General features: G+C 44.5%; 1 protein-coding gene across 2 annotated transcripts in view; it reads right to left on the bottom strand.

Annotated features, from left to right (window-relative positions):
- The window catches only part of IL17RD (interleukin 17 receptor D), an 81,452-nt gene extending 79,144 nt beyond the window's left edge, over positions 1 to 2,308 (bottom strand). Inside the window, exon 1 of one of the 2 annotated variants that reach the window (XM_053600341.1) lies at positions 2,083 to 2,308. In XM_053600341.1, the coding sequence (XP_053456316.1) occupies positions 2,083 to 2,208 (126 nt within the window). In that variant the 5' untranslated portion in view covers positions 2,209 to 2,308. The remainder of the gene's footprint in view (positions 1 to 2,082) is intronic. The other variant, XM_053600342.1, reaches the window with a different exon arrangement.
- Positions 2,309 to 26,897: the final 24,589 nt, after the last annotated feature.

The following is a 26,897-nucleotide window of genomic DNA, read 5'->3' as shown; positions in this document are numbered from 1 at the left end:
TCAGGGGAGGAAAAGGCATCCCAGGAGGAAGGAAAAGCATGGCTTAGAAGCATAAAAAGCATTAGGAGTTAGGGAGCATGGCAGGAGGGGTGAAATCTGGAATGGGTGGGTAAGAAGGGTTCATTCTATGCACCAAGAGGCAAATCCAGGAGAGAAGGAGCCATGTGTCAAGTTGAGAAGAACAAGGAATCTGAGACATGGCCCAGAGGCCCCTAGACTCATCCAGGAAGGGGAAGAACATGACTACAGAAAAGACGGGTGGGGCCGAAGCAGAAGCTGTTAAGACAGTCACCCCCAACTAGGGGTTCTGGTACGGAAAAGGCCAACATGTGTGTGACTGGGACAGGGCCACGATTAACTTTGTGGGGGTGCTGGTGTGTGGAAGGAGAACACATTCCCTCAGGTAGGAAGAACAAAATAATCAGCTTGGCCCCTTCAGACAAGAACCATACGCGCAGCATTAAAACTTCATTAAGTTTTGTGCACTGGCATATGAAGCCACCTTGGCAACTGCAAATAAACCTCAAATTAGACTGATAAACATATGCTGAATTCTCACGTGAAAACTTAGAATAAAATGCCTGTGATGCTGTTACTTATTCAAAAGCCAACATCAGTCTAGATCCAAAATTTTAGCAGGATCCATTAGCCAACATACGACAGCCTTGAGAAAACCTGGTATCTATTAAAAGTTTTGAAAATAAAACAGAGTAGTGATGTTTTACTAAAATGGAAAAGAGTTAGAAAGTGTGATGCTTTACTCAAATAGGAAGGAGTGATACAGCCTAAGGTATGGTGGGAGGTGTAGCTGTTGGGTATAAAGACATCCCAGCTTCCTGCTCAAACCTGGTTTCCAGCCCCTTGTTTTCTCTGAATATGGGGCAAGCGAGCTGCAGCAACCAGCCTGTGCACCTAAGGGGCTGTCCAGTCTTAGGTCTTCACCGTGCAGAGGCTGTTTGAACTTCCCAGAAGAGGTGAGCCAATGATAGCCTAGGCCAACTACCTTATACCCATCCCTCATCCCAGCAGTAAATTTCTCTAAATGAAGAAACAGAGGCTCATGGTTAACTAGCAGCAGAGCCAAGGTCATGTCCCTGACGCCCAAGTGCAAAGCCTACTTTCTCTCCACAAGGCTTAAGGCCATGAATGCCCAGACGCCAGGCCATCCTGGCCTCGGTGGAAGGCACAGGGCAGACAGACGGAATATCTGAGTCCTAGGCCCGCCTGAGCCCAGTAGAACAAGTAGGGACCGCAGGAGGGGGAGGCAACGTCGCAGCGCACATCGCCCAGTGTCGACGGAGCCCTCGGTTCCAGGCAGAGGGCTCCGAGTACACGCGGAAGTCTCAGCAACTCTCCAGTCTCCTCTCCCGCACCTGACCCAGGTGACAAACTGACGCCACCCTTTGGCGAAAAAGTATCTGGCATCTCAAGGGGCCAGGGAGGCGGGTATCATCCGTGAGACCATACACGAAACGAAAGGCTGAACGGAGAAGGAGTTTCTCTAGAAGGCAGAGGTGGGATGAGGGTGAGGTGACGGCCCCGGCCGAGAAGGAACAAAGCGCCCACGAGAGGGAAGCGCATCCCTCCCCAGCGTCCCAGGCCCCCTCTCTGGCCGCCCGAGAAGTGGACCGGAGCAGTGGAGTCCCGCTCCAAGGCGTCCCCGGTGCGGACAGCTCGGGGGATCCCAGCCTGAGACGCGCAGCCCTGGGGCGAAGGAGGTCCCTGGCCGGGAACAAAGGGTGGGGCGCCCTCCCCGAGCCCCGCCGCCCCCTCCGGCCGGCCCGCAGAATGGGACCCCAGCCGGCCGCCGCTCCTCATTAGCAACACAAAGCCGGGGGTCGGGCAGAGCCTTTCAGGCCAGCCGGGGCCGCCGGACGCGAGCCCCGGGAGGAGGGAGGGAGGTTGGGGCGGGACGAACTGCGGGGACCCCAGTCCCGCAGCCGACTCCGTGGAGAGCAGACAGGGCGGCGCGGGTTCGACCGCCCGCAGGCACCTGTGCGCGCTGCGCCCCTGCCTTACCGCGCGTCCCGCCGGCCCCCGGCGAGTTAGGGGACCGCGAGAAACCCGCCGTCCTCGACTTACCCTCCAGCCACAGGTGTCGGCAACCCGCGTGCGGCCGGAGCCGCCGGCAGCCACAGCCAGCTGCGAGCCGTTGAGGCAGGCGTTGACCGTGAAGAAGACAGAGCAGAGCTGCAGCCACGGGGCCATGGCCGTGCACTCGCCCAGCCCGGCCCTACTCTGCGCCCCGGCCTCCCGCCGCTAGCCAGCTCCGAGTGGGCGGTGGTGGCGGCAGTGGAGCGGACCGCACCGAGCATGCGTCGCCAGCCCTCGCCCCGCCCCTTTCATCTAGCCCCGCTCCTATCCTCAGTTCTTGCGTCCTGGCCCCGCCCCTTCAGCCTGACCCTCCAGTCTTGGCCCCTGCCCCGGGCCAATGCTGAGACTATGGCAGCAGCAGTTTTTTCCCCCATCTAAGGGATTTTTTTGTATCCAAAAAATTTGTCCACACGATGCCTACTCCATGCAAAAACTCGGGAAAACACAAAGAATGTAATAATATTAATATTAATAATAATAATTTAATAAGCACCTGCTATGTGCCAGGTCCCTTTTTATATCCTCCCAACCACGCAGGGAAGTGTCAGTATTATTTTTATCCTAGTTTTAGGTGCAGAAAAATTCGGATAATGTGGCAGTTAGAGAAATCCTCCTGACCTAGGTCCTCGGATTAAAGCCTTTTCCCTCACCTCTAAGCTGGAATAAGAGTTAAGTACCCTACTCTGGGGAAAATTCTAATGGTTGACACATAACAAGTGCTCCATACATGCTACAGTCTGTCATTAACTGACAGAAGGTCATACAACTGGACCTGCCAGTCCTGAGATTCAAATCCAGATCTTACTAAAAACAATACTCTCAACCATTACATTTGTCAACCTTACCCCCATGAAGTGGGCATTATATCCTTTAAGAAAGGAAGCTGAGGTTCCAAGAAGTGGAGTAGCCAAAGCTATAGTTTTTCTCCATGCTCCTTCCGCCCCTTGCCTTGTAATTGTGCACCCAAACCGTACCACTTTGTTTCTCTCCACTGCCCCCTCCGTCATCTAGAACACGGCCTCCTCCTCAACAGCTTCCTAAGGGCTTTTTCTGCTTCTCATATTATCCCTATGTACAAAATACATTTCTCCACCCTGGATCGAGTGTAAACTTCAAAAAAGGTCAGACTACTGACTTCCTTTTTTTGTTTGTTTGTTTTGACATGGAGTCTCACTTTGTCACCCTTGGTAGAGTGCTGTGGCATCACAGCTCACAGCAACCTCAAACTCTTGGGCTCAACTGATTCTCTTACTTCAGCCTCCCGAGTAGCTGAGGCTATCGGTGCCTGCCATAACACCTGGCTATTTTTACAGATGGGGTCTTGTTCTTGTTCAGGCTGTACTCGACCCCGTGAGCTCAAACAATCCACCTATCTCAGCCTCCCAGAGTGCTAGATGCAGGTGTGAACCACTGCACCCAGCCAGACATGCCTCTCCTTCCAGGGCAAAAGATCCCTTTTTTTTTCCTTGTCTGGCCTGGCCTGAGCTCATCTGCTGCTAATACAGAATTCCTGCACTTTCCCTTGTGGCTCCACATACCCTGGCCATACTTATGCACCTAAACCCTCCACAGAGGCATAGGTAGCCCCATCTTTACATGCTGGGGAGGAAGAGGACTCTTCTTGGAAATGCCAGCAGAAGTCCTAGGTATTGACTCTGAAATAGCTACCCCTGGAACCAAGGAGCTACCCTTACCTAGACCACAAGGGCTGAAATGTGAAACAGTGGAAAACAGTTTTCCTTTCTGCCTAAAGGAAAACTGGCATTGCTGCCAAAGGGAGAATGGGCACTGGATTCCCAAACAACAGCATCTATCACAAGACCCAGGTGTTGGGATTTCCTGTCCTTATACACAGCTGGGCCGAAGTGTTTTGTTTTTTATCTCACTGCCTGGATATTCAGGTATTCAGCCAGACCCAGTGAAAGCAGGTACTACACCATCTTTGGTCATCCAAAAGAGCCAGGATCCACAGAAGGCTGTTTTTCTGGATAGACCTGAGGAAGCACATGACCCCTGTTGGGGAGCTGCTGGTTCAGTGATCTCCCCAGCCTTTCTTGATATGCCACTCTGAGTCATTCTCAACCCCAAGGGATATCCAGGATTTAGCCATGAGAGTAAAGGGTGCTAGGGGTTGAGATGAGGCCAGGACCACCAGGGTATTAGTGAAACACCAAGGAAATCATGAGGCTACCAGCTTCTTAATGTATATGATGGTCCAGCCTAGATAAGATATGCTCTGTAATTTCTTAACCAATCCCATGCTGACGGACATCTATTATAATCAGTGATTCCAAAAAATACTCATTCTTATCTTGACACATTTATTCCTCTATTTTCTTTTTGGCCGGGGCTGGGTTTGAACCCGCCACCTCCAGCATATGGGACCGGCGCCCTACTCCTTGAGCCACAGGCGCCAGCCATTCCTCTATTTTCTTAGAATACATTCATAGAATCAGATTTGATGGATTATACACATTTAATATTGTCAAACTAAGGCCAGGCGCAGTGACTCATGCCTGTAATCCTAGCAGTCTGGGAGGCTGAGGCAGGTGGATTGCCTGAGCTCACAGGTTCAAGACCAGCCTGAGCCAGAACAAGACCTCATCTCTAAAAATAGCCAGGCACTGTGGTGGATGCCAGCTACAGGCAAAGGCAAGAGAATTACTTGAGTCCAAAAGTTTGAGATTGCTGTGAGCTATGATATGATGGCACTCTATCAAGGGTGACAAAGTGAGACTCTGTCTCAAAAAAATTTTAAAACATAAAATTGTCAAACTAGGCAGGGTGTGGTGGCTCATGCCTATAATCCTAGCATTCTAGGAGGCCAAGGTAGGTGGACTGCTTGAGCTCAGGAGTTCAAGACCAGCCCGAACAAGAGTTAAGACCCCATCTACTAAAACAGAGAAATTAGGGCCAGGAGCGGTGGCTCAAACCTGTAATGTTAGCACTCTGGAAGGCTGAGGTGGCTAGGTTGCCTGAACTCAGGAGTTTGAAACCAGCCTGAGCAAAGTGAGACCCTGTCTCTACAAACAGAAAAACTAGCCAGGTGTTGTGGCAGGTGCCTACAGTCCCAGGTAGGATTGCCTGAACTCAGGAGTTTGAAACCAGCCTGAACAAAGTGAGACCCTGTCTCTACAAACAGAAAAACTAGCCAGGTGTTGTGGCAGGTGCCTACAGTCCCAGGTACTCGGGAAGCTGAGGTAGAAGGGTAGCTTGAGCCCAGGAGTTGGAGGTTGCTTTGAGCGATGACATCATGGCACTCTACCCAGGGCAACAAAATGAGACTGTCTCCAAAAATAATTAATTGTTTGATTGATTAAAAATAAATAATAAAACAATTAAAAAATAAAAAATAAAATTGTCAAATTGCTTATTATCTCATTGGCATCTTAATTGGATTTGTTGGTTGCTAATGAGGTGGGCCGTCTTCCCATGTATAGTATTTATCGGCCAATTGCACTCTTCCTTTATTCGGGAGTTGGACTCTGGGAAAGAAGCAGTACTTGGAGCTTATGATAGAGGGAGAACCTTAAGAAGGACGTTGGGGTGAGGGGACTGTTTCTCCCTTGGTTCCATTCCCATCACCATGTGATTGCATGACAGGGAAGGCAGAGCCCCTCTCCTGTTCTCTTTCTGTCTCCACAACCACTCACTGTGGAATTCCCTTCCATCTACAGCTCACTGTAGAATCTGATAACTGATGACCTCTGAAGACATGCTGATGTGTTCAGAGTATGCCTAAACTTTTCTAAAGGGGTATGGATGACAAAAAGGAAAAGGCCCACGTGTCCAGTCTAAGATATGGTTAGAATGAACAGGACTAAAAGGCCCTCCTATTTGCCTTCCAAGAAGGGCACAAACATGTGTAAAGATTGGAGGGGAGCCACATACATCAAAGACTCAAATTTGGTCAGAAAATTAGGGTAATAAAGTGGCATTTGGCTAATCTTCCCCTGATCTTTTCCATAGATTCTCTTCCTCTCATCCCCTCTTTTATCCTGACCTTGCAATCTATGAGGTTGCAGGGGGAGGGCCTCTGTCCTGGAAGTTGAGATAAAACGAGAGGACCAGGCCCCCACATGGCCTCCAGTTTCCTCCAGGCCACAACAGAGCCCAGCTGTGTAGGTGACCCAGGGAAACCTTGCCCAAATACCACACCTGGTCTCACTCTCCAAGGCCAGGACTGTCTATGGTCCAGTCACACTTTCAGCCACCCCTCCCCACCCCTGTCTGATTCATGTCTTTGCCCCAGTGACTGGCACCCTGGCACACATCAGTGGACAAGAAACTGTCGCCACTTGACCGTTTGAAATACAGCTGTGGATTAAACACATAAAATCACCTTAAATTAGCTGTGCACATGTATTTCCTCAATCTATGTAGAACATATCCAGATTAAAAAAAGAAAAAATCCTTAACAGAAGGATTGCAATTTGCTAGGGGTCAAATTATCCCATGAAACTTAAGAAAGGATAAAGCAATTGTTTTTAGCCGAGAATAACAAAAGACTATTTCAATTAAAGTATTGGAAACCATGGGCCGAAATTCTAATTTACTTTCAGTATTGTGATACGCCAGTATATGTTTTCTGTACAAATCAAGACGTTAAAGGTAAAGGGTGTCCCTCCACCCCCACTCATCTCCTAGCACGCCAAGGGCGAGAGGTTTCCCAGGCTTCGTGGGAAGCCATCTGCGGACCTGGCAGCCTTCTGGGAACGCCCTGCTCTGTCCGAGCGCCAGGAGACTGCCTGGATGCCAGTCAGGGGTCCCTGGCACTCTTGGCTCCGGTGGTGTAGGTGTCATCGTCCCCACTTCATAGCTGGGGAAGCCTCAGCGAGAGGTAGTCAGCCCGCGGTCATAGAGCTGGGGTTCAGACCGACCTCGTCCCCCTGTCTGGGACAGGAAAGTGCCAGACTCAGATGACCAAATTCTTCCTGTCTCAGGCGACAGCGCTACAGCCTTAAAAACTCTACCTTAGCGCCGCAGGGACTGCCCAGAGACCCAGAGCGGGGGCGGGCGGAAGACCTGGGCTGATAACCCAACCCCGAGCCAGGAATCCCAGGACACCGACGCCAGAGTGCCGGGGGCGGTGCGCACTTTACCCCTACTCGGGATTAATTTGACCACCCCACCGCCACTTCCCCTTTCTTTTCCGGGAGAAAATGAAGCGCGGGGCGGTTCTTCTCCTCGGTGACCACGAGGGGGCGCCCTCTGTCCAGGTTGGAGACCCACCTCCTCTCTCCTAGAGCCTCTCGCAACCCTCCTCTACCCTGCTTTGCGCGAACACAAATTCAAGTCTTGTTGAAAACAAAGCCCTCTGCTCTCACCTGGAACTAGCTGCTGCTAAGTTTTGTGGGAAATAGTCCAGGAGGCTGTAAGAAAACAGGGCCAAATAGGGGAATCACAGTAATCACGTGGAGTTGAGCATCTTAACCTCTCTGCATGCACTTTTTTTCTCATTGGCAACGCGAGAATGACGTGAATGCAGACCCCAGCGGGGTTGGTTGGTTGTTGCAAATCTGTGAATATTACAGCCTGGTGCTGGTGGTGGACCAGGAGTTGTCGCAGCCAGGAGCAAAGGCAGCCGGAACTCACACACAAGCTGGGAAGGAGCCCACTTCTATCTCCTTCAGGAGATTACCCTGTTTGGCCTCTGCACGAGACTGGAAGGCTATGGACCATATTCTGTTTACTATTCATTCATTCATTCAGCATGTACTCCTGGAGTCCTTGCATTGTATCAGGCGTTATCCCCAGAGCTGGGGACAAGTGTGAACAACAAGACACGGTCACAGCTTTCATAGAACCTACAAACAAACATACCAGGGAGGACACTAGCTTTACTCGGCCACATGATCAGGGGAGAATTAAAAGTAGAAGAAGAAGTGATGCCTGGGCTGAGATTCTAAACATTAGAGGTTACCTGGGCAAAGGGGAGGGAGCAGAGAGAAGAATGTTCTAGGCAGAAAGAACAACTAGTGCAAAGGCCCTGGGGCAATACAACTTCAAGGAACTGAAAGAGGTTAGTGTGGCTGGAGAGCAGTCAGGTGTGGGGAAATGGTACAAGGTGAACTGGAGAGGCCTGCAGGGGCAGGCAGGCAAGATTTCCTTGTTTGAACCTAAAAGTAGCCACCAGAGTTACAGCAGCACTGAGGCTATATTTCGAAAAGGTCCCTGTATTCTAAGTGCTGAGCACAAAATATTGCCCAACATTTAGCCAGGATTTTGGTGGGGGTGGGGGTGGGAGGGTGGGGTTGGAGAACTAGAGTACTCTGTTGCCCAAGCTGGGGTACAGTGGAACTATCATAGCTTGCTGCAGTCTCAAACTCCTGGACTCAAAGGATCCTCCTGTTTAAGCCTCCTGAGTATCTGAGCCTACAGACCTGAACCACACCACCTGGCTAATTAGTCTTGCTTGTTTTACCCATAGGGTCTCCCCATGTTGCTTAGGCTATTAGCCAGCATTTGATACATACTTGTTGAATGAATGAATAACCAGGATCATTGCTGAAAATTTGGGTTTTAATCTCTTGAATCCAAGAATCATTAAAAAGCCTGGGAAAGGCTGGTTACAGAGGCTGATGCCTATAATCCAATCACTTTGGGAGGCTGAGGTGTGAGGGTAACTTGAGTTCCAGAGTTTGAGACCAGCCTGGGCAACAGAGTGAGACCCCATCTCTGCAAATACAATATAACAATTAGTCAGTTCTGGTGGCACACGACTTTAGTCCTAACTACTCAATAGGCTGAAGCAGGAGCTTCATTTGAGTCCAGGAGTTCAAGGCTGCAAATAAGCTATGATTGTGTCCCTGCACTCCAGTCTGGGTGACAGAGCAAGACCTTAAAACGAACAAACAAAAGCCCATAAGAGATAGCCAAGCCTACAAAAGCTTGAAATAATGCAAATAAGATAAAACAAAGTTTATAAGCACTTTTCCTGCCATTTTTTAAGGTTATTTCTATCATGAAGTTATTTATTATTTAATAGATACTTTTTTTTTTTTTTTTTTTGTAGAGACAGAGTTTCACTTTATTGCCCTCGGTAGAATGCCGTGGCATCACACAGCTCACAGCAACCTCCAACTCCTGGGCTTAGGGATTCTCCTGCCTCAGCCTCCCGAGTAGCTGGGATACAGGAGCCTGCCACAACGCCCGGCTATTTTTTGGTTGCAGTTTGGCCGGGGCTGGGTTTGAACCCGTCACCCTTGGCATATGGGGCCAGCGCTCTACTCACTGAGCCACAGGCGCCGCCCCATTTAATAGATACTTTTAAAGAAAATTTTTAGATTTACAGAAAAATTGAGACAACAGTACCAGGGATTCTCATATAGCCTGCCTGCTCTTAATGTTAATGTTATAAACATATTATACTAGATTCACAAACTATACATCTGAGGAAGAACTGTTATCCAGAATCTATAAGGAACTCAAACAAATTAGCAAGACAAAAAAACCCATTAAAAAACAGACAAACAGATATCTTTCAAAAGAAGAGATACAAATAGCCAACCAGCAATTGAAAAAATGCTCAACATCACTAATTACCAGGGAAATACAAATTAAGATCACAATGATATACCACATTATCCTTGTCAGAATGGCCATTACTTAAAGCCAAAATACTGGCCAGGTGCAGTGGCTCAGGCCTGTAATCCTAGCACTCTCAGAGGCTGAGGCAGGTGGACTTTGTGAGCTCAGGAGGTCAAGACAAGCCTAAGCAAGAGCAAGACCCCATCTCTACTAAAATAGAAAAAAAAAAAATTAGCCGGGCATCATGGTAGGAGCCTGTACTCCATACTTGGGAGGCTGAGGCAAGAGGATTACTTGAGCCCAGGAGCGTGAGGTTGCTGTGAGCTGTGACACCATGGCACCCTAATTCAGGGCATCAGAATGAGACTTTGTCTCAAAAACAAAACCAAAAAAAAGGTCAAAATATACACTGTTGGTGGGAATATAATTAGTACCTCTATGGAAAACAGTATGGAGATTTCTGTAATAAACTAAAACTAGCTCTACCATTCAATCCAGCAATCCCACTCTTAGGTATCTACCTAAAGCAGGCGTCCTCAAACTGCAGCCCACGGGCCACATGAAGTGGCGTGAATTGTATTTGTTCCCGTTTTGTTTTTTATTTCAAAATAAGATATGTGCAGTGTGCATAGGAAATTTGTTCATAGTTGTTTTTTTTTTTAAACAATAGTATGGCCCTCCAACAGTCTGAAGGACAGTGAATTGACCTGCTGTTTAAAAAGTTTGAGGATGCCGTCCTAAAGGAAAAAAGTCATCATATCAAAAAGACAGCTGCAGCACAATTCATAACAGCAAAGATACAGAATCAAAGTATACCCATCAATTGATGAGTGGATAAAGAAAATTTGGTATAGGCTCGGTGCTTGCAGCACAGTGGTTACAATGCCAGCCACATACACTGAAGTTGGAGGGTTTGAACCCAACCTGAGCCAGCTAAAACAATGACAACTGCAACAACAACAAAAAAATAGCCGGTGTCGTGGCAGACGCCTGTAGTCCCAGCTACTTGGGAGGCTGAGGCAAGAGAATTGCTTAAGCCCAGGAGTTTGAGATTGCTGTGAGCTGTGACGCCACCACACTCTATATCACTCTATATCACTCTACCAAGGGTGATATAATGACACTCTGTCTCAAAAAAAAAAAAAAGAAGAAGAAGAAACAGCTTTTAAATGGGGGTAATTTGAGGAGAATTTCATATAAGAGACTTTAAGGGCAAGGTGAAAAGAAATTCTATGAAGGATAAAGCCAGTGGCTCAGGTCTCCTGGCACTCTGGGAGGCCAAGGCAGGTGGATTGCTTGAGCTCAGGAGTTTGAGATCAGCCTGAGTAAGAGTGACAGTGAGACCCTGTGTCTAAAAAAAAACAAATAGCTGGGTGTTGTGGTGGGCGCCTGTAGTCCCAGCTACTTTGGAGGCTGAGGCAAGAGGATCGCTCATATCCAAGAGTTTGAGGTTGCTGTGAGCCGTGATGTCACAGCACTCTACCAAGGGTGACAAAATGAGACTCTGTCTAAAAATAAAGTAAAATAAAATAAGGTGAACACTTGCTTTGTTTTACATACCAGCCTTGTTAACTCTTCTCATACAACTTTCCATGTGTTCCAAAGCTTTCTCTCAGTTTCAGCAGAGCTCCCACTGGGTCTTACTTAATGCTCCAGCCCCAGCCAGGCTTGTTCTGACTGCTCATTCCCTCTCTTCTCTGTATTGGATCTCAGGTCTTTCCTGGGTTTCTCTTTCATCTTGATGGGGCACATCCTTGTTGGAAAAGCTATGGGAGGTAAATTTGGTGAGCACTTGGGATTCTAAAAAAATATTTCATGACATCACTGGTGATTCATAATTTTACCTGAGTATTGAATTTTGTGTTGACTGTAATTTTCCATTGGAATAGTGAAGGCTTTACTCCTTTATGTTTCAGATACAAGGATATTGTGGCTCAGAAGTCTAAGGGCATTTTTATTCCCGGTCCTTAGGAAGTTCTCTCTCTCTCTCTTTCTGTTTTTAGGCTGCTCTTTCTGTTTAACCACTGTGCTACGGGCACTGAGCCTCCATTTACCTTTTTTTCTCTCTCTTGTCCTGAAGTTCCACAGGGATAGATCTCTCCTTCACTTTGAGACGGTGTCCTTGAGTTCTTTGAGTATTTCTTTGACATTTTCCTCTCCCCCACTTCCTCTATTCACTCTCTTTTTGGAAATCCAGAGTTGTATCGTTATCAACTACTTTCCATCTCTTAGTTATTTCATTCCATGCTTTAAAACATTCCTTCAAGTAGATCTTCAAATTATAGTGAATTTTTATTTCAATTATTATATTTCTTTTCTTTTTTTTTTTTTTTTTGCAGTTTTTGGCCAGGGCTGGATTTGAACCTGCCACCTCTGGCATATGGGGCTGGCACCCTACTCCTTTGAGCCATAGGTGCTGCCCATCGATTATTATATTTCTTAATATCTGAGAACAGCTCTATCTCATTTTGTTGTTGCTAAGCATTAAGTTCTTGCTTGAAGAAAGTAATTCTTTTATCTCTCGGAGGACTAGTCTCATTGAGATTTTCTTCTATTTCTTCCAAATACCTTTTATCAGTTTGCTTGAAACTTTAAAATGAAATCTAAAACTGTTCTTAAGGAAAACAGATATGCTATGTTAGCAGGTTAGGACTTAAACTGGGTGATCAACACCCACAAACAAGATCCCAGACAGGTCACGTACGTGTATCAAGAGGAAAGAGGTCCCACTAAGACAACCTGGAGCAACATGCCAACTTTTACCCATTTTATTTTACAAATGTTCTGCTTTCCATTTACCTTTTTTCTTTTTTTTTTGAAACAGAGTCTCACTATGTCATCCTCAGTAGAGTGCTATGGCATCACAGCTCACAGCAACCTCAAACTCTTGGGCTTAAGTGATTCTCTTGCCTCAGCCTCCCAAGTAGGTGGAACTACAGGCGCCCGCCACAACGCCTGGTTATTTTTCTGTTGCAGTTGTCATTGTTGCTTAGCTGGCCTGGGCTGGGTTCAAACCTGCCACCCTGGGTGTATGTGGCTGGTGCTGTAACCACTATGCTACGGGCACTGAGCCTCCATTTACCTTCCTTTTTATTTTAATTTTTTTTATTTTTAATTTCAGCTTGCTTGTTCATTCTTCTTTGTTTGAAGTACTTTTTTTTGTTGTTGTTCATTTTCTTCTTTTTAATGTTCTTCCTTTGGCGATTCTCTTTCCCGTTGCCTCCCCAGTAGCTGGGATTACAGATGCCCACCACAACGTCCAGCCGTTTTTGGTGTTAGTAGAGACGGGATCTTACTCTGGCTCACTGCTGCTCATACTGGTCTCAAACCTCTGAGTTCAGGCAATCCACCTGCCTCAGCCTCCCACAGTGCTGGGACTATAGGCATGAGCCACCACGCCTGGCCCATTTACTTCTAATACTAGATTATTCTCTTTTTTTCTGCAATACCATCATGAATCTAAATGATAGACTTGAGATATAATGAATGCATAATTATCACAACTAGCATTTTTATATTCATTGAGCAAGCAAGTATTTATGTATTTATTTGTTTTTGAGACGAGTCTCACTTTGTCACCCTCAGTAAAGCGCTATGGCATCACAGCTCACAGCAACCTCAAACTCTTGGGCTCAAGTGATTCTCGCGCCTCAGCCTCCTGAGTATCTGGGACTACAGGCACCCGCCACAACGCTCAGCTATTTTTAGAGATAGGGGTCTCACTGTTGCTCAGGCTGATCTCGAATGCCTGTGCTCAGGTGATCCACCCGCCTTGGCATTCCAGAGTGCTAGGGTTATAAGCGTGAGCCACTGTGCCAGGCCTGAGCAAGCATTTATTGATAGCCTATTATACAAACATGTCAGGCACTGTGCAAGGGACTGGAAAAGAACATGATCAAGGTCATGTTATCCTTGCCCTCCAGTGCAGAGCATATTAAGCTCGGGAGGCAGACATCACAGATCTAAGGCTCAGGGCATTTCCCTGGCTTGCCCTGGCAACCATTTATGCTACAGCATGAACTCCAGTCTTCCTCTCCCACGCTCTAGGTTTCAAAGGCTTAGGTTAAAAGAGCAGCTGGAGCAAGTGGACCACAAAAGGAGAGTTTAGAGAGATAAGAGGAAAATCAAGAGGAAGCCAAGGGGGAAAAGAATTTCAAGGTATTTGCTGAGGTCCCAGTCCCGCAGTTGACATCTTTGTAGGGACCAGCTCAGGGCAGGCAGCAAAGAACAGGGCTGCAGGAGCATCTGGGAGACAAGGAGAGTTTTCTGGGGAAGACAGGACAGAGGGGAAGAAGAGACACACTGTACCTCATTTTATAGTTGCAGGAGTATCTTCTCTACTCCTCCAAGTTCATCCCAGTGGGGAATAATCCTCAAATTGAATAATTTGCACCCCTAGAAGGTTGCAGGTGGGTGGGTCAGATCTTTCTAGGGTGCATCGCCGTAGCAGGTGGAGGGCCAGCTGCACCCCTTGGTTGTGAAATATCCAATGTGCACAGTGACTCTGATCTCTTCCCCAATCCAAGGCTGTCCAGTAGGACTTCTAAAATTTCTAATTCTAAGCTAAATTTTGCTAGAGGTGGAGCAAGGATTACAGATTGCAAAAACAGGGCAAGCTACTGAGCCAAGTTCATGAATAAGAAGTCAGCTTCACTTGAGCAACAAAAAAACACACTAAGAGTTCCCAGGGACAGGCCACTGGCTCCTCCCTGAGGAGGCTACTGGCTCCTGCCTTGAGGATTCGGGTGGGACAGGTGTTATTCCCTACAGGTTAGTACGGGCAGGAATGGGGATAAGAAGAGTGTAAGGAGAATGGTTTACCCCAGCCTTCACTGGCTTTCCTTAGCTGATATAAACATATATACTGGATGACTGTAAATTTCATGTGCAATTTAAAATAGTTGCCTATTTTAAATTGCACATGAAATTTATGGCCACCACAGAGTTTCACTATGTTATCTTGGTAGAGTGCTGTGGCAACATAGCTCACAGCAACCTCCAACTCTTGGGCTCAAGGGATTCTCTTGCCTCAGCCTCCCAAGTAGCTGGGACTACAGGTGCCCATCACAAAAGCCAGGTATTTTTAGGGACAGGGGTCTCACTCTTGCTCAGGCTGGTCTCAAACTCCTGAGTTCAGGCAGTGCCCCTGCCTCAGCCTCCCAGCGTGCTAGTATGTATATATATATATATATATATATATATATATATATATATATATACCGAAAATAAATTCTTCCACCACTTGCTGGCTGCCATTATGTAACGTCTCACAGTATTTCCCAGCGACGCTCCAGGCGGTCTCGTTTACTGCCGTGGTTCCTTGTCCAGCTTTGTTCGTGACTTCCAAACTGCTCTCCATAAAACTGAGCCATATGTACATTGGCTGCTCTTGACATAGTTTGCACCTTTAAAAGTATGCACAGACAGTGGCCAGGCCAACGCTGAGAATGGCATGCAAAACCATAGATTGAGTTCTTTAAAAAGAAAAAAACCGGCAACATTAAATCTCATTTAAAAAATATGTTTTTGAAATAATTTCAAGCTTTCAGAAATGTTGCAAGAATAGCTCAAAAAATACCCATATATTCTTATCCCGCTTCTCCTAATGTTAGCCTTTTGCAGTATCACTATAGCACAATTATTGAAACTAGAAACGTAACGTGAATGTATTACTGAGTAATCCACAGACCTTATGGAAATCTCACCAGTCTTCTCACTAATGCCTCCTTTTTAAATTTCTTTTTTAGTTTCAGATTAATATGAGGGTACAAATGATTAGGTTGTTAGGTTTGTTAGTAAGGTCCCTGTTGTAGTTATGTCCCACACCCAGGAGGTGAGCCATGTACCCCAACATTGTGCCCATTAGGTCAGTGCACACCAGTCCTCCCTCCTCTCCACTCTCGCTTCCCCTCCCCCCAACTTGAATTAAATTGAGTTTTTCTCTTGTGTGGGCATGTATTAGTTCCCCTACTGGTTCCATATTAGCATTGAATACGTTGGATATTTGCTATTCCATTCTTGTGATACTTTACTAAAGAGAATGTTCTCCAGATCTATCCAGGTTAGTACAAAAGATCTAAAGTCTGCATCTTTTTATGGCTGAATAGTATTCCATGATTTATTGGACATATATCACAATTTATTAATCCATTCATAGGTTGATGGGCACTTGGGTTGATTCCACATCTTGGTGATCATAAATTGAACTGTGATAAACAATCTAGTATAAATAACTTTATGATAAAATTTTATTTCTTCTTGCTAGATACCTAGCAATGGGATTGCAGGATCAAATGGAAGGCCTGTTCTGAGTTCCAGCATCTGGCAATTTTGGGACTTTGTGATGTGGGTTATTTTCACTAAGGTAATATCTCAAGGTGGTTTTGATTCACATTTCTCTGATGACTAGAGAAGATTGGCATCAAAAAATAATTTTTTAAATTTTAGAATAGCTTTAGATTTACAGAAAAATTGAAAAAATAGTAAGAATTTCCAAACATTCCACACTCGGTTCCCCCCACTATTGATAATCTTACATTTGCCCCAATTAATGAACAGATATTGATATGTTATTATTAATTAAAGCTCATGCTTTATACTGATTTATTTAATTTTTAACCTAATGCCACTTTTTTCTTTCTTTCTTTTTTTGTTTTTTGAGACAGAGTCTCAAGCTGTCACTCTGGGTAGAGTGCTGTGGCGTCACAGCTCACAGCAACCTCAAACTCTTGGGCTTAAGCGATTCTCTTGCCTCAGCCTCCTGAGTAGCTGGGACTACAGGCACCCGCTACAACGACCGGCTATTTTTTATTGTAGTTGTCATTGTTGTTTGGAGGGCCCAGACTGGATTCAAACCCACTAGCTCTGGAGTATGTGGCTGGTGCCCTAGCCGCTTGAGCTACAGGCGCCAAGCCCTAATGTCACTTTCTATTTCAGAATTCCATCTGGGATAACATATAACATTTAGGTATATGTCTCCCTAGGTTTCCCTCGGCTGTGATAGTTTCTTAGACTTTCTTTCTTTCTTTTTTTTTTTTTTTAGACAGAGTCTTACTTTGTTGCCCAGGCTAGAGTGCAGTGGCATCATCACAGCCTACTGCAACCTCATATTGCTGGGTTCAAGTAATCCTCCTGCCTCAGGCTCCCAAGTAGCAGGGACTACAGGTGCCCACCATAACACCTAGATCAGGCGTCCTCAAACTGCGGCCCGCGGGCCACATGAAGCGGTGTGAATTGTATTTGTTCCCATTTTGTTTTTTACTTCAAAATAAGATATGTGCAGTGTGCATAGGAATTCGTTCACAGTTTTTTTTTTTAAACTATAGTCCGGCCCTCCAACAGTCTGAGGGACAGTGAATTGGCCCCCCGTTTAAAAAGTTTGAGGATGCCTGACCTAGATAATTTTTCTATTTTTATTTTTTATTTTACTTATTTATCAATTTATTTATTTGAGACAGAGCCTCAAGCTGTCGCCCTGGATAGAGTGCCATGGCATGACAGCTCACAGCAACCTCCAACTCTTGGGCTTAAGTGATTCTCTTGTTTCAGCCTCCCAAGTAGCTGGGACTATAGGCATCTGCCACAACGCCCGGCTATTTTTTGGTTGTAGTTGTCATTGTTGTTTGGCAGGCTCAGGCTGAATTCAAACATGCCAGCTCTGGTGTATGTGGCTTGTGCCGAGCCTGTTTTTCTATTTTTAGTGGCAATAGAGTCTCGCTCTTGCTCAGGCTGATCTCAAACTCCTGAGCTCAAGCAATCCACCCACCACAGCCTCCCAAAGTGCTAGGATTACAGGTGTGAGCCAACCCCCCACACTATTTCTGTCCACATTTATTACTTGAATTCTGTAATGAGAATTTTCCTGTTCTTTTTCTACCATTAATTTATTTATTCAATTATTTATATCAGTACGAAGTCATGAATCTTTTATTTTGCGGGTTTTATTTCAATACTACCATTATTTAATCTGTTGCTCAAACTCTCTCCACTTTGGCCATTGACAGCTCCTTCAAGATGGTTCCTGAGTCCTTTCTACATGCCCCTGTAATTCTTTGAGTATGTCCTTACCTTCTGGTACACAAAATGCCCTAGGATCGCCTTGTATTTTCCTTGTCTCAGTACTAGAATTGTTTCCATAAGGATCTCTGGTTCCTTTGATTGGAAAATCATATTTAGAACTCAAGACCTGAAACCTAGGTTGTCATTGCTCCTAGGCCCTCTCAGCAGACAGAACTAGGAAGTATTTGTATGTATACTAACACACATACATAACCATGAGTTCATACTAATAAACTTAATTCTAATCCTACGCCACAGGTTCATTCCAGTGTTCCCCTTTCATTACTTGTCACTTCTTTCTTCCACGATTAGAATCCTGGCTCTTACTAGGATCACACAGCACATTGTCTTATTTGCTTCTGCCAGGACCACAATATTGTTGTGGACTTACAGAATACCTTATCCAACTCTATGACATCCCCCAAATCATTTCATCATCAGATCAAAATTTATTGTATAGCAAAGGAAGTGTACTAGTAGGCTCAGGGTCATGAAATTAACTAGTTTTGCCCAGCACAGTGGCTCAGGCCTATAATCCTAGCAATCTGGGAGGCCAAGATGGTAAGAGCCTAAGCTCAAGAGTTGAAGATCAGCATGAGCAAAAGCGAGACCCCCATATCTACTAAAAATGGAAAAATTAGCCAGGCATTTTGACTGGGGAGGCTGAGGTAAGAGGCTCATTCAAGCTCAAGAGTGGAGGTTGCTATGAGCTATGATGCCATAGCACTCTAGCTAGCTAAAGGAAGGAAGGAAGGAATTAACTAGTCTTATTATATTCTCCAACACCTTGAGGCAGTTGGCCTAATTAAAAATTGAAATAGTTTACTGAAGTTATGGTGCCATTTTGGAGACCATACCCTAAAGGAATGGGTTCTGTCTTATGAGATGCAGTATATGTTTTCAGTTAGAGATCATATATGGTGCTGCTCCTCCTTTGCTGGAATAAATACATGCTGATCCATGAATCAAAGGTTCTAGGTATGAGTGATTTCTCTTGCTGTTACACCTACTAAACATTTGCAGAATTTTTGCTTCCTTTCCCAGCGACTCTGCTGGTTTAGAGGTCTTAATATCCAAGGGACATCAATAATGGTTCCACTGAACTGAAAGACAAGACTGCCACATAGCTGTTCTGAAAGGCATTACTCTACTGGCTGGAGTGATTGATCCTTATTACAAAGGGGGATATTGGGATGTTACTGTACAATGAGGACAAGAAAGACTATGTTTTGAACTCAGGGATTCTCCAGGGCGCTCCAAGTGCTTCCATGCTCAACAATAAAAGTTAATAGAAAACTAGAGGAACCAGCCAGAAGCCGTGGCTCATGCCTATAACCCCAGTGAGTAGGGCTGAGGGGGGAGGGCCAGGAGTTTGAGCCTGCTGAGCTATGATCGTGCCACTGCACTCCAGCCTGGGTAACAGAGAGGGACTCCACCTCTAAAAAAACAGGCAGGTACTCAATTGACCACTCAGAGTTTGGGGGAATTACGATTGGGATCAATCTACTAGATAAAAAACCCCAACCAGCTAAGGTTCTAGCTGAGAATGAGGGAAATATTGAATAAATGGTGGGAGAAGGAAGTTAAGGATATTAATTATGTCTTATGATGAATAAAAGAAACTACATTCTATTTGTTTGATTTATATATGTGTTTATGTTAATCATTTTCTCCTCCTTCCTCCTTCTTGCATTTTTACTTTGGATGCAGATTGCTGAAGTTAATGTTATAGTTTAGTCTTTGGGTAATAGAATCTTTGGGTAAAGATAAGGGATAATTAATATAGCCAGGAATGGATACAATGACTATTAGGACTGTGTGTATCTTCATTTTAGGAAGAGCATGAGAAATCTTTACTTCTAAAGTGAATAGCTGTAGTGGGGTGTTGTGGTGGGCACTTGGGAGGCTGAGGCAGGATTGCTTGAACCCAGGGGTTTGACACTGCTGTGTGCTATACACCATGACCCTCTACCCAGGGTGACAGACTGATGAGACTCAAAAAATAAAAAAATAAATTAATTAAGGTGGCGCCTGTGGCTCAAAAAATAAATTAATTAAGGTGGCGCCTGTGGCTCAGTGAGTAGGGCGCCGGCCCCATATGCCGAGGGTGGCGGGTTCAAACCCAGCCCCGGCCAAACTGCAACTAAAAAATAGCTGGGCGTTGTGGCGGGCGCCTGTAGTCCCAGGTACTCGGGAGGCTGAGGCAAGAGAATCGCGTAAGCCCAAGAGTTAGAGAGGTTGCTGTGAGCCGTGTGATGCCACAGCACTCTACCGAGGGCGGTACAGTGAGACTCTGTCTCTACAAAAAAAAAAATAATAAAATAAATTAATTAAAAAAATGAATAGCTGTATCTTGCTAGATAGAATTTTGTTGTATAAAGGTTCAAATGTGTGTAGAAGAGAGTGTATGGAAGATGAATAGCCCAAGGGGACTCTACCAATTATGAATTTATGGCCTCTGAGATCCAAATAAATCCTTCATCACCTGATGTACATATACAAAAATGGAGTTGGTCCATTTAAATATTTGCCTGTGTTAAACTCCGTCAGTAGAGGGTGATAGAGATGCATTGAAGGAGGAAGGAGGCAAACCTGGTTTGGTGTGTTCCTTGCAGCGGCCCCTGCAGTGTGGGCTGCTTCTCCAGCACCCAGTGCCTGCAGCATGGCTGGCTTTTCTAGCACCTTCATGAAGTGCAGGCAGCTTCTCCAGAGTTTGACTTCTGCTACCTGGATGGCTTTCCCAATACGGGTTCTTGTAGCAGCTGACTCCTGTACTGCCAGCAGCTTCCTCTGGCACACATGTTGAGCAGTTTCATAGCAGTATGTCTCTCGTGAAACACATCCCCATGAACTGCTTTCCCCAGCATCATAGCAGGTGGATTTCTGGCAAGTCTTAACAGTGAGGCGCCACAGCAACTTCTTTGCCCATGGCTATGCCCGCTCAGACAGGGTCTGGATCTCTGCCCGGGGGAGGCAGCTCTTCCTTGGGTTGTCTCTCTCAGGTCTGGGCAGTGGCTGCTCCTCTTCTGTGCTATTTCCACGTTCTTTAGTGTTCTCTCCATTTCTTACTAATCAATCCCTCATTTCTCCATTCCCTTGTTTTAGTTACTAATTCCTTGTATTAAACTTTCCTTGCTCAAGTTACAGTGTGGTTTCTGCGTCCTGATTGAACCCAGACTAATCTGCACATAAAGTAGTTTCAGAATTTCTAACTCATTCCCCTGTGAGAGCCATAGAGAGAAAAAAAATTTGCTAAGAAAACACAATCTTTCAGCACAGCTCTTTTCTTATTTATTTATTTATTTTTAATGAAATCATAGCTGTGTACATTAGTATGATCATGGGGCACCATACACTTGGTTCATAGACCATTTGACACATTTTCATCACACTAGTTAACATAGCCTTCCTGGAATTTTCTTAGTTATTTTGCTAAGACCTTTACATTCCACATTTACTAAGATTCACATATACCTTCGTAAGATGCACCGCAGGTGAAATCCCATCAATCCCCCTCCCTCCAGCTACCTCCCCCCTCCCTCCCCTCCCTTTCCCCCTTCCCCCTATTCTTAGGTTGTAACTGGGTTATAGCTTTCATGTGAAGGTCCTAAATTAGTTTCATAGTAAGGGTGAGTACATTGGGTACTTTTTCTTCCATTCTTGAGACACTTTAATAAGAAGAATATGTTCCAACTCCATCCATGTAAACATGAAAGAGGTAAGGTCTCCATCTTTCTTTAAGGCTGCATAGTATTCCATGGTGTACATATACCACAATTTATTAATCCATTTGTGGATTGATGGGCATTTGGGCTTATTCCATGACTTAGCAATTATAAATAGGGCTGCAATAAACATTCTGCAGCCCTATTCAAATATCTTTATTACAAATATCTTTATTACAATTTGATTTTTGGTCTTCTGGGTATATGCCCAGTAGAGGAATTACAGGATTGAATGGCAGGTCTATTTTTAGATCTCTAAGTGTTCTCCATATCTCTTTCCAAAAGGAATGTATTAATTTGCATTCCCACCAACAGTGCAAAAGTATTCCCTTTTCTCCACATCCACGCCAACATCTCTGGTCTTGGGATTTTGTGGTATAGGCTAGTCTCACTGGGGTTAGATGATATCTCAAAGTAGTTTTGATTTGCATTTCGCTGATGATTAAAGATGATGAGCATTTTGGGCGGTGCCTGTGGCTCAAGGAGTAGGGCGCCAGTCCCATATGCCGGAGGTGGCGGGTTCAAACCCAGCCCCAGCCAAAAAGAAAAAAAAATGATGAGCATTTTTTCGTATGTCTGAAGGCAGCACACCTGTCTTCTTCAGAGAATTTTCTCTTCAAATCCCTTGCCCAGCCTGCGATGGGATCCCTTGTTCTTTTCTTGCTAATGCGTTTGAGTTCTCTGTGGATTCTGGTTATTAAACCTTTGTCGGAGACATAACCTGCAAATATCTTCTCCCATTCTCAGGGCTGTTTGCTTGCTTTATTTACTGTGTTCTTGGCTGTGCAGAAGCTTTTTAGTTTGATCAAGTCCCAATAGTATATTTTTGAAGCAGTTTCAATTGCCCGGGGGGTCCTTCTCATAAAAAACTCGCCCAACCCAATTTCTTCAAGGGTTTTCCCTACACTCTCTTCTAGTATTTTTATAGTTTCATGTCTTAGGTTTAAATCTTTAATCCAGTGAGAGTCTATCTTGGTTAATGGTGAAAGGTCTTGGGTCCAGTTTCAGTCTTCTACAGGTTGCCAGCCAGTTCACCCAGCACCATTTGTTAAATGGGAATCTTTTCCCCACTGAATGTTTTTTTTTTTTTTTTGTAGAAACAGAGCTTCATTTTATTGCCCTTGGTAGAGTGCCGTGGCGTCACACAGCTCACAGCAACCTCCAACTCCTGGGCTTAGGCGATTCGCCTGCCTCAGCCTCCCGAGTAGCTGGGACTACAGGCGCCCGCCACAACGCCTGGCTATTTTTTTTTTGTTGCAGTTTGGCTGGGGCTGGGTTTGAACCCACCACCCTCGGTATATGGGGCCGGCGCCCTGCTCACTGAGCCACAGGTGCCGCCCCTCCCCATTGAATGTTTTTAATTGGCTTGTCAAAAATTAAATAACAGTAAGTAGCTGGATTCATCTCTTGGTTCTCTATTCTGTTCCAGACATCTACTTGTCTATTTGTGTGCCAGTACCATGCTGTTTTGATCACTATCGATTTGTAGTATAGTTTGAGTTCTGGTAGTGTGATTCCTCCTGCTTTGTTTTTATTTTTGAGTAATGTCTTGGCTATTCGAGGTTTTTTCTGATTCTATATAAAACGAAGTATTGTTTTTTCAAGATCTTTAAAGTATGACAGTGGAGCTTTAATGGGGATTGCATTGAAATTATATATTGCTTTGGGTAGTATGGACATTTTAACAATGTTGATTCTTCCCAGCCATGAGCATGGTATATTTTTCCATTTGTTAACATTCTCAGCTATCTCTTTTCTTAGAGTTTCATAGTTCTCTTTATAGAGATCTTTCACATCCTTTGTTAGATAAACTCCCAAATATTTCATCTTCTTTGGCACTACTGTGAATGGGATAGAGTCCTTAAATGTTTTTTCAACTTGACTATTGTTGGTATATATAAAGCCTACTGATTTATGAATGTTGATTTTGTAACCTGAGACGCTGCTGTATTCCTTGATCACTTCTAAGAGTTTTGTAGTAGAATCCCTGGTGTTTTCCAGATATACAATCATATCATCTGCAAAGAGCGAAAGTTTGATCTCTTCTGACCCTGTGTGGATACACTTGATCGCCTTTTCTTTCCTAATTATGGCAGCACAGCTCTTTTCTATAGCTCTTTGACTATACTATTTAGTCAAAATATAGTATCTAGTCAAAATATTTTTTTCCTGGCGGCACTGGTAGCTCAGTCCGTAGGACACCGGCCACATGCACTGAGGGTGGAGGGTTCGAACCCAGCCCGGGCCAGCTAAACAACAATGACAACTGCAACCAAAAAATAGCCGGGCGTTGTGGCGGGCGCCTGGAGTCCCAGCTACTTAGGAGGCTGAGGCAAAAGAATCGCTTAAGCCCGAAAGTTCGAGGTTGCTTTGAGCCATGGCATTCTACCCAGGGCAACAGCGTGAGACTCTGTCTCCAAAAAAAATATTGTTATCCAGAGTTACTTCGGGTGGGTCTTTTCTTACCTTATTCACAACCACAGTGGAGGAGGCAGGTAAGTGTGGGCATTCCATTTGGAGTTCTCTTCTCAGCCTGCTTGATTTGAATTATTTATTTATTTTGAGGATGTGTACAGCATTACTATGGTTCTAAGAGTCACAGAAACATAAAAAGGTCTATGTGGAGAAGTGTTGTGCTCCCCTCACTCCCAGTACCAGGTTCCCATTTCCTCCCCCCTTCTATCTCATCCCCATCCACTCCCTCTCTATAAGTAACCAGTCTTTTAGCTTCTGGCCTAGCCCTCCTGGATTTCATTTGCACAAATAAGCAGATATATGTATGTTTTATTATATTCCTTTCTTTACCCATAGATAATTTTTTGCATTTTTATTAATCCTGTATTTTAACTATATATGGGAGGCCTGAAGTTAAGTCTTAAGCCTTCCCAAGGGGCAAAGACTTAGGTTCATATTCCTCTTGTTCCCTGCTTTGTTTTCAGCCCAAAGCTTAATGAAAAGACCACTGAAAGTCATGTTGGAGGACCATAGAATTGGCCATTTCTTTTTTTGTTCTCATTTTTATTATTATTATTTTTGGCCAGGGCCAGGTTTGAACCTGCCACCTCTGGCATATGAGGCCAGTGCCCTACTCTTTAAGCCACAGGCGCCGCCCAGAATTGGCCATTTCTGTTAAAACAAAACACATGAACAATTTCTTATTTCTAGCACATGGTAATTTCACTTTGTGGTATTTAACTTCAGGGTGAAAAATATCACATTTGTGCACAGGTGTATGAAGTCTTAGTCTATTCAGGCTGCTATAACAAAACATCATAGACTGGGTCACGTGATAACAACAGAAATACATTTCACAGCCCTGGAGGAGAAGGCTGAGATCAAGGTGCCAGCAGATTTAGTGTCTAGTGAGGGCCCATCACTGGTTCACATGGAATACCTTCTTGCTATATCTTCACATATCAGAACGGAAAAGAGAACTCTCTCAAGTACCCTTATAAAGCCTCTTTTATAACGTAATTAGGTGATATAACCTAATCACCTCCCAAAAGCCCCACCATCTAATATCATCACCTTGAGGATTAGAATTTCAACATAATAAATTTGGAGGGATAAATATTTAACCCATAGCAGTAATATTATTTTTAATGGTGAAATAAAAAATAATAGAAACCATCTATCAAAAGAGAAATGTCTAAAAACACATTAGGGAATAGCCAATCTGGCACACTACACAATATAACAGGTTTATTCCTTTTAATAAAGTAGAGCTATGAGGAGCTTAGAAAAAGCTCTAAAACATATTTTTGCTTGTTTGTTTTGAGACAGTCTCACTTTTTCTCACTCGGTAGAATGCGGTGGTGTCATAGCTCACAGCAACCTCAAACGCCTGGGCTCAAGCAATCCTCCTGCCTCAGCCTCCCCATAGCTGGGTCTACAGGTGCCCTCCACAATACCCAGTATTTTTTAAAGACGGGGTCTTGATCTAGTTTAGGCTGGTCTCGAACTCGTGAGCTCAGGCAATCCGCCTGTCTCGGCCTCCCAGAGTGCTGGGATTACAGGCGTGAGCCATTGTGCCCAGCCTAAGATGTATTTTTGAGGGAGGAAAAAAGCTAATTATAGAACAATAAATATGGCATGGTATTATTTATTAAAAACCAAAAAATAGAACTGTGAAACAATGCTACACATTTTATGTGGGTACATGTACAAAAATCCGTAAGAAAAATCTTTGGAAGCATGCACATCAAACAGTAAAAAAGCAGTTTCATTGAAGGGGAAAGACTGGGAGTTTGGGGAGAAAGGTCTCAAAAGGAAGTTTTATCGGTAATGGGTTCCCTTTTTCAATATTAATGTGTTTAATTAATATATTATTTGTGTAAATAAAAACAAACAAAATTTTTACTATATTTTAAGACCTCAAAACCTTAACAAGGGATGACAACCTTTTGTAGAAGCAGGTGGACACTCTCGAATACTCAACATCAATATCTCTTCCTAAAGAAAATTCTGAAAAATGGCTCCTCACTCTGGGAGGTCGAGGTGAGTGGATTACTTGAGCTCATAAGTTGAGACCAGCCTGAGCAAGAACAAGACCTTGCCTCTAAATAAAAGAAGCTGTGCCTTGTGCTGGGTGCCTGTAGTCCCACCTACTCAGGATGCTCAGGAGAGGATCACTTGAGTCCAAAAGTTTGAGGTTGCTGTGAGCTGTGATGCCAGAGCACTCTACTGAAGGTGACTAAGTGAAACTCTGTCTCAAAAAATAAAAAAGAACAAGAAAACTCTGAAAAATGACAAGAAACTCTTCTCCTGTCCCCACAAAATGTGAGAATCCTTTTCAAAAGTTGCATGCCTAAGTTAGGCTTGCCTAATAAAACCAAGTAGCAACAATTTAGAATCTAGATTTACAGTGAACAGCACACACCCACCGCCTGCTTTCTATTGTGACTATTGCTGCTTTATCACATCTGATCACTGAGATATAAAACCCCTCTTCTCCCAATATACATCGTCTGCTTTGATTCTTTTCTTTGCTGAGCTACAGGATACCCCATGTGAGGAGCACAGCTGATGGCTGAGGATGGAATTCAGGTACTCCAAGGCCTTTCTTTCTATTTCAACCATTTATTATTGGGGTTAGGAAGGAGATTGATCCTCTCACACTGAGGTTATTAAATATACTACTAAAGATAGACAGTTTGTAAATATTTTCAAGGCTGTATTTAAATTATTTTCCCCTGGGGAGCGGGAATGAAAAAATAAAACTAGAATCTTAGCCTTATTACATTAAAAAGGGGAGATTAAGACGATAATGAGCCAGAAAGCTGACTGGAAACAGAGACACAAATACAATTAGTGTTTCGGGCAAGTTGCTCTGAGGATTCTTGGCTAATCCTGAGACATCCAGAGGCCTCACACGGGGACACAGGAAGGCACTTCCCGCCACTACTTTCTGGTTTTTGTGTAGCTCAGGTTAAGACCATGCAAAATAAACAATGGAATTTAGCCTAGGCATCACATTCCCTTCTGAGAGGA

The sequence above is a fragment of the Nycticebus coucang genome, chromosome 8 (genome assembly GCF_027406575.1).
Source record: "Nycticebus coucang isolate mNycCou1 chromosome 8, mNycCou1.pri, whole genome shotgun sequence".
Classification (NCBI taxonomy): Eukaryota; Metazoa; Chordata; class Mammalia; order Primates; family Lorisidae; genus Nycticebus; species Nycticebus coucang.
Note: the sequence above shows the minus strand (reverse complement) of the source record. Positions and strands in the feature narration are given on the sequence as shown.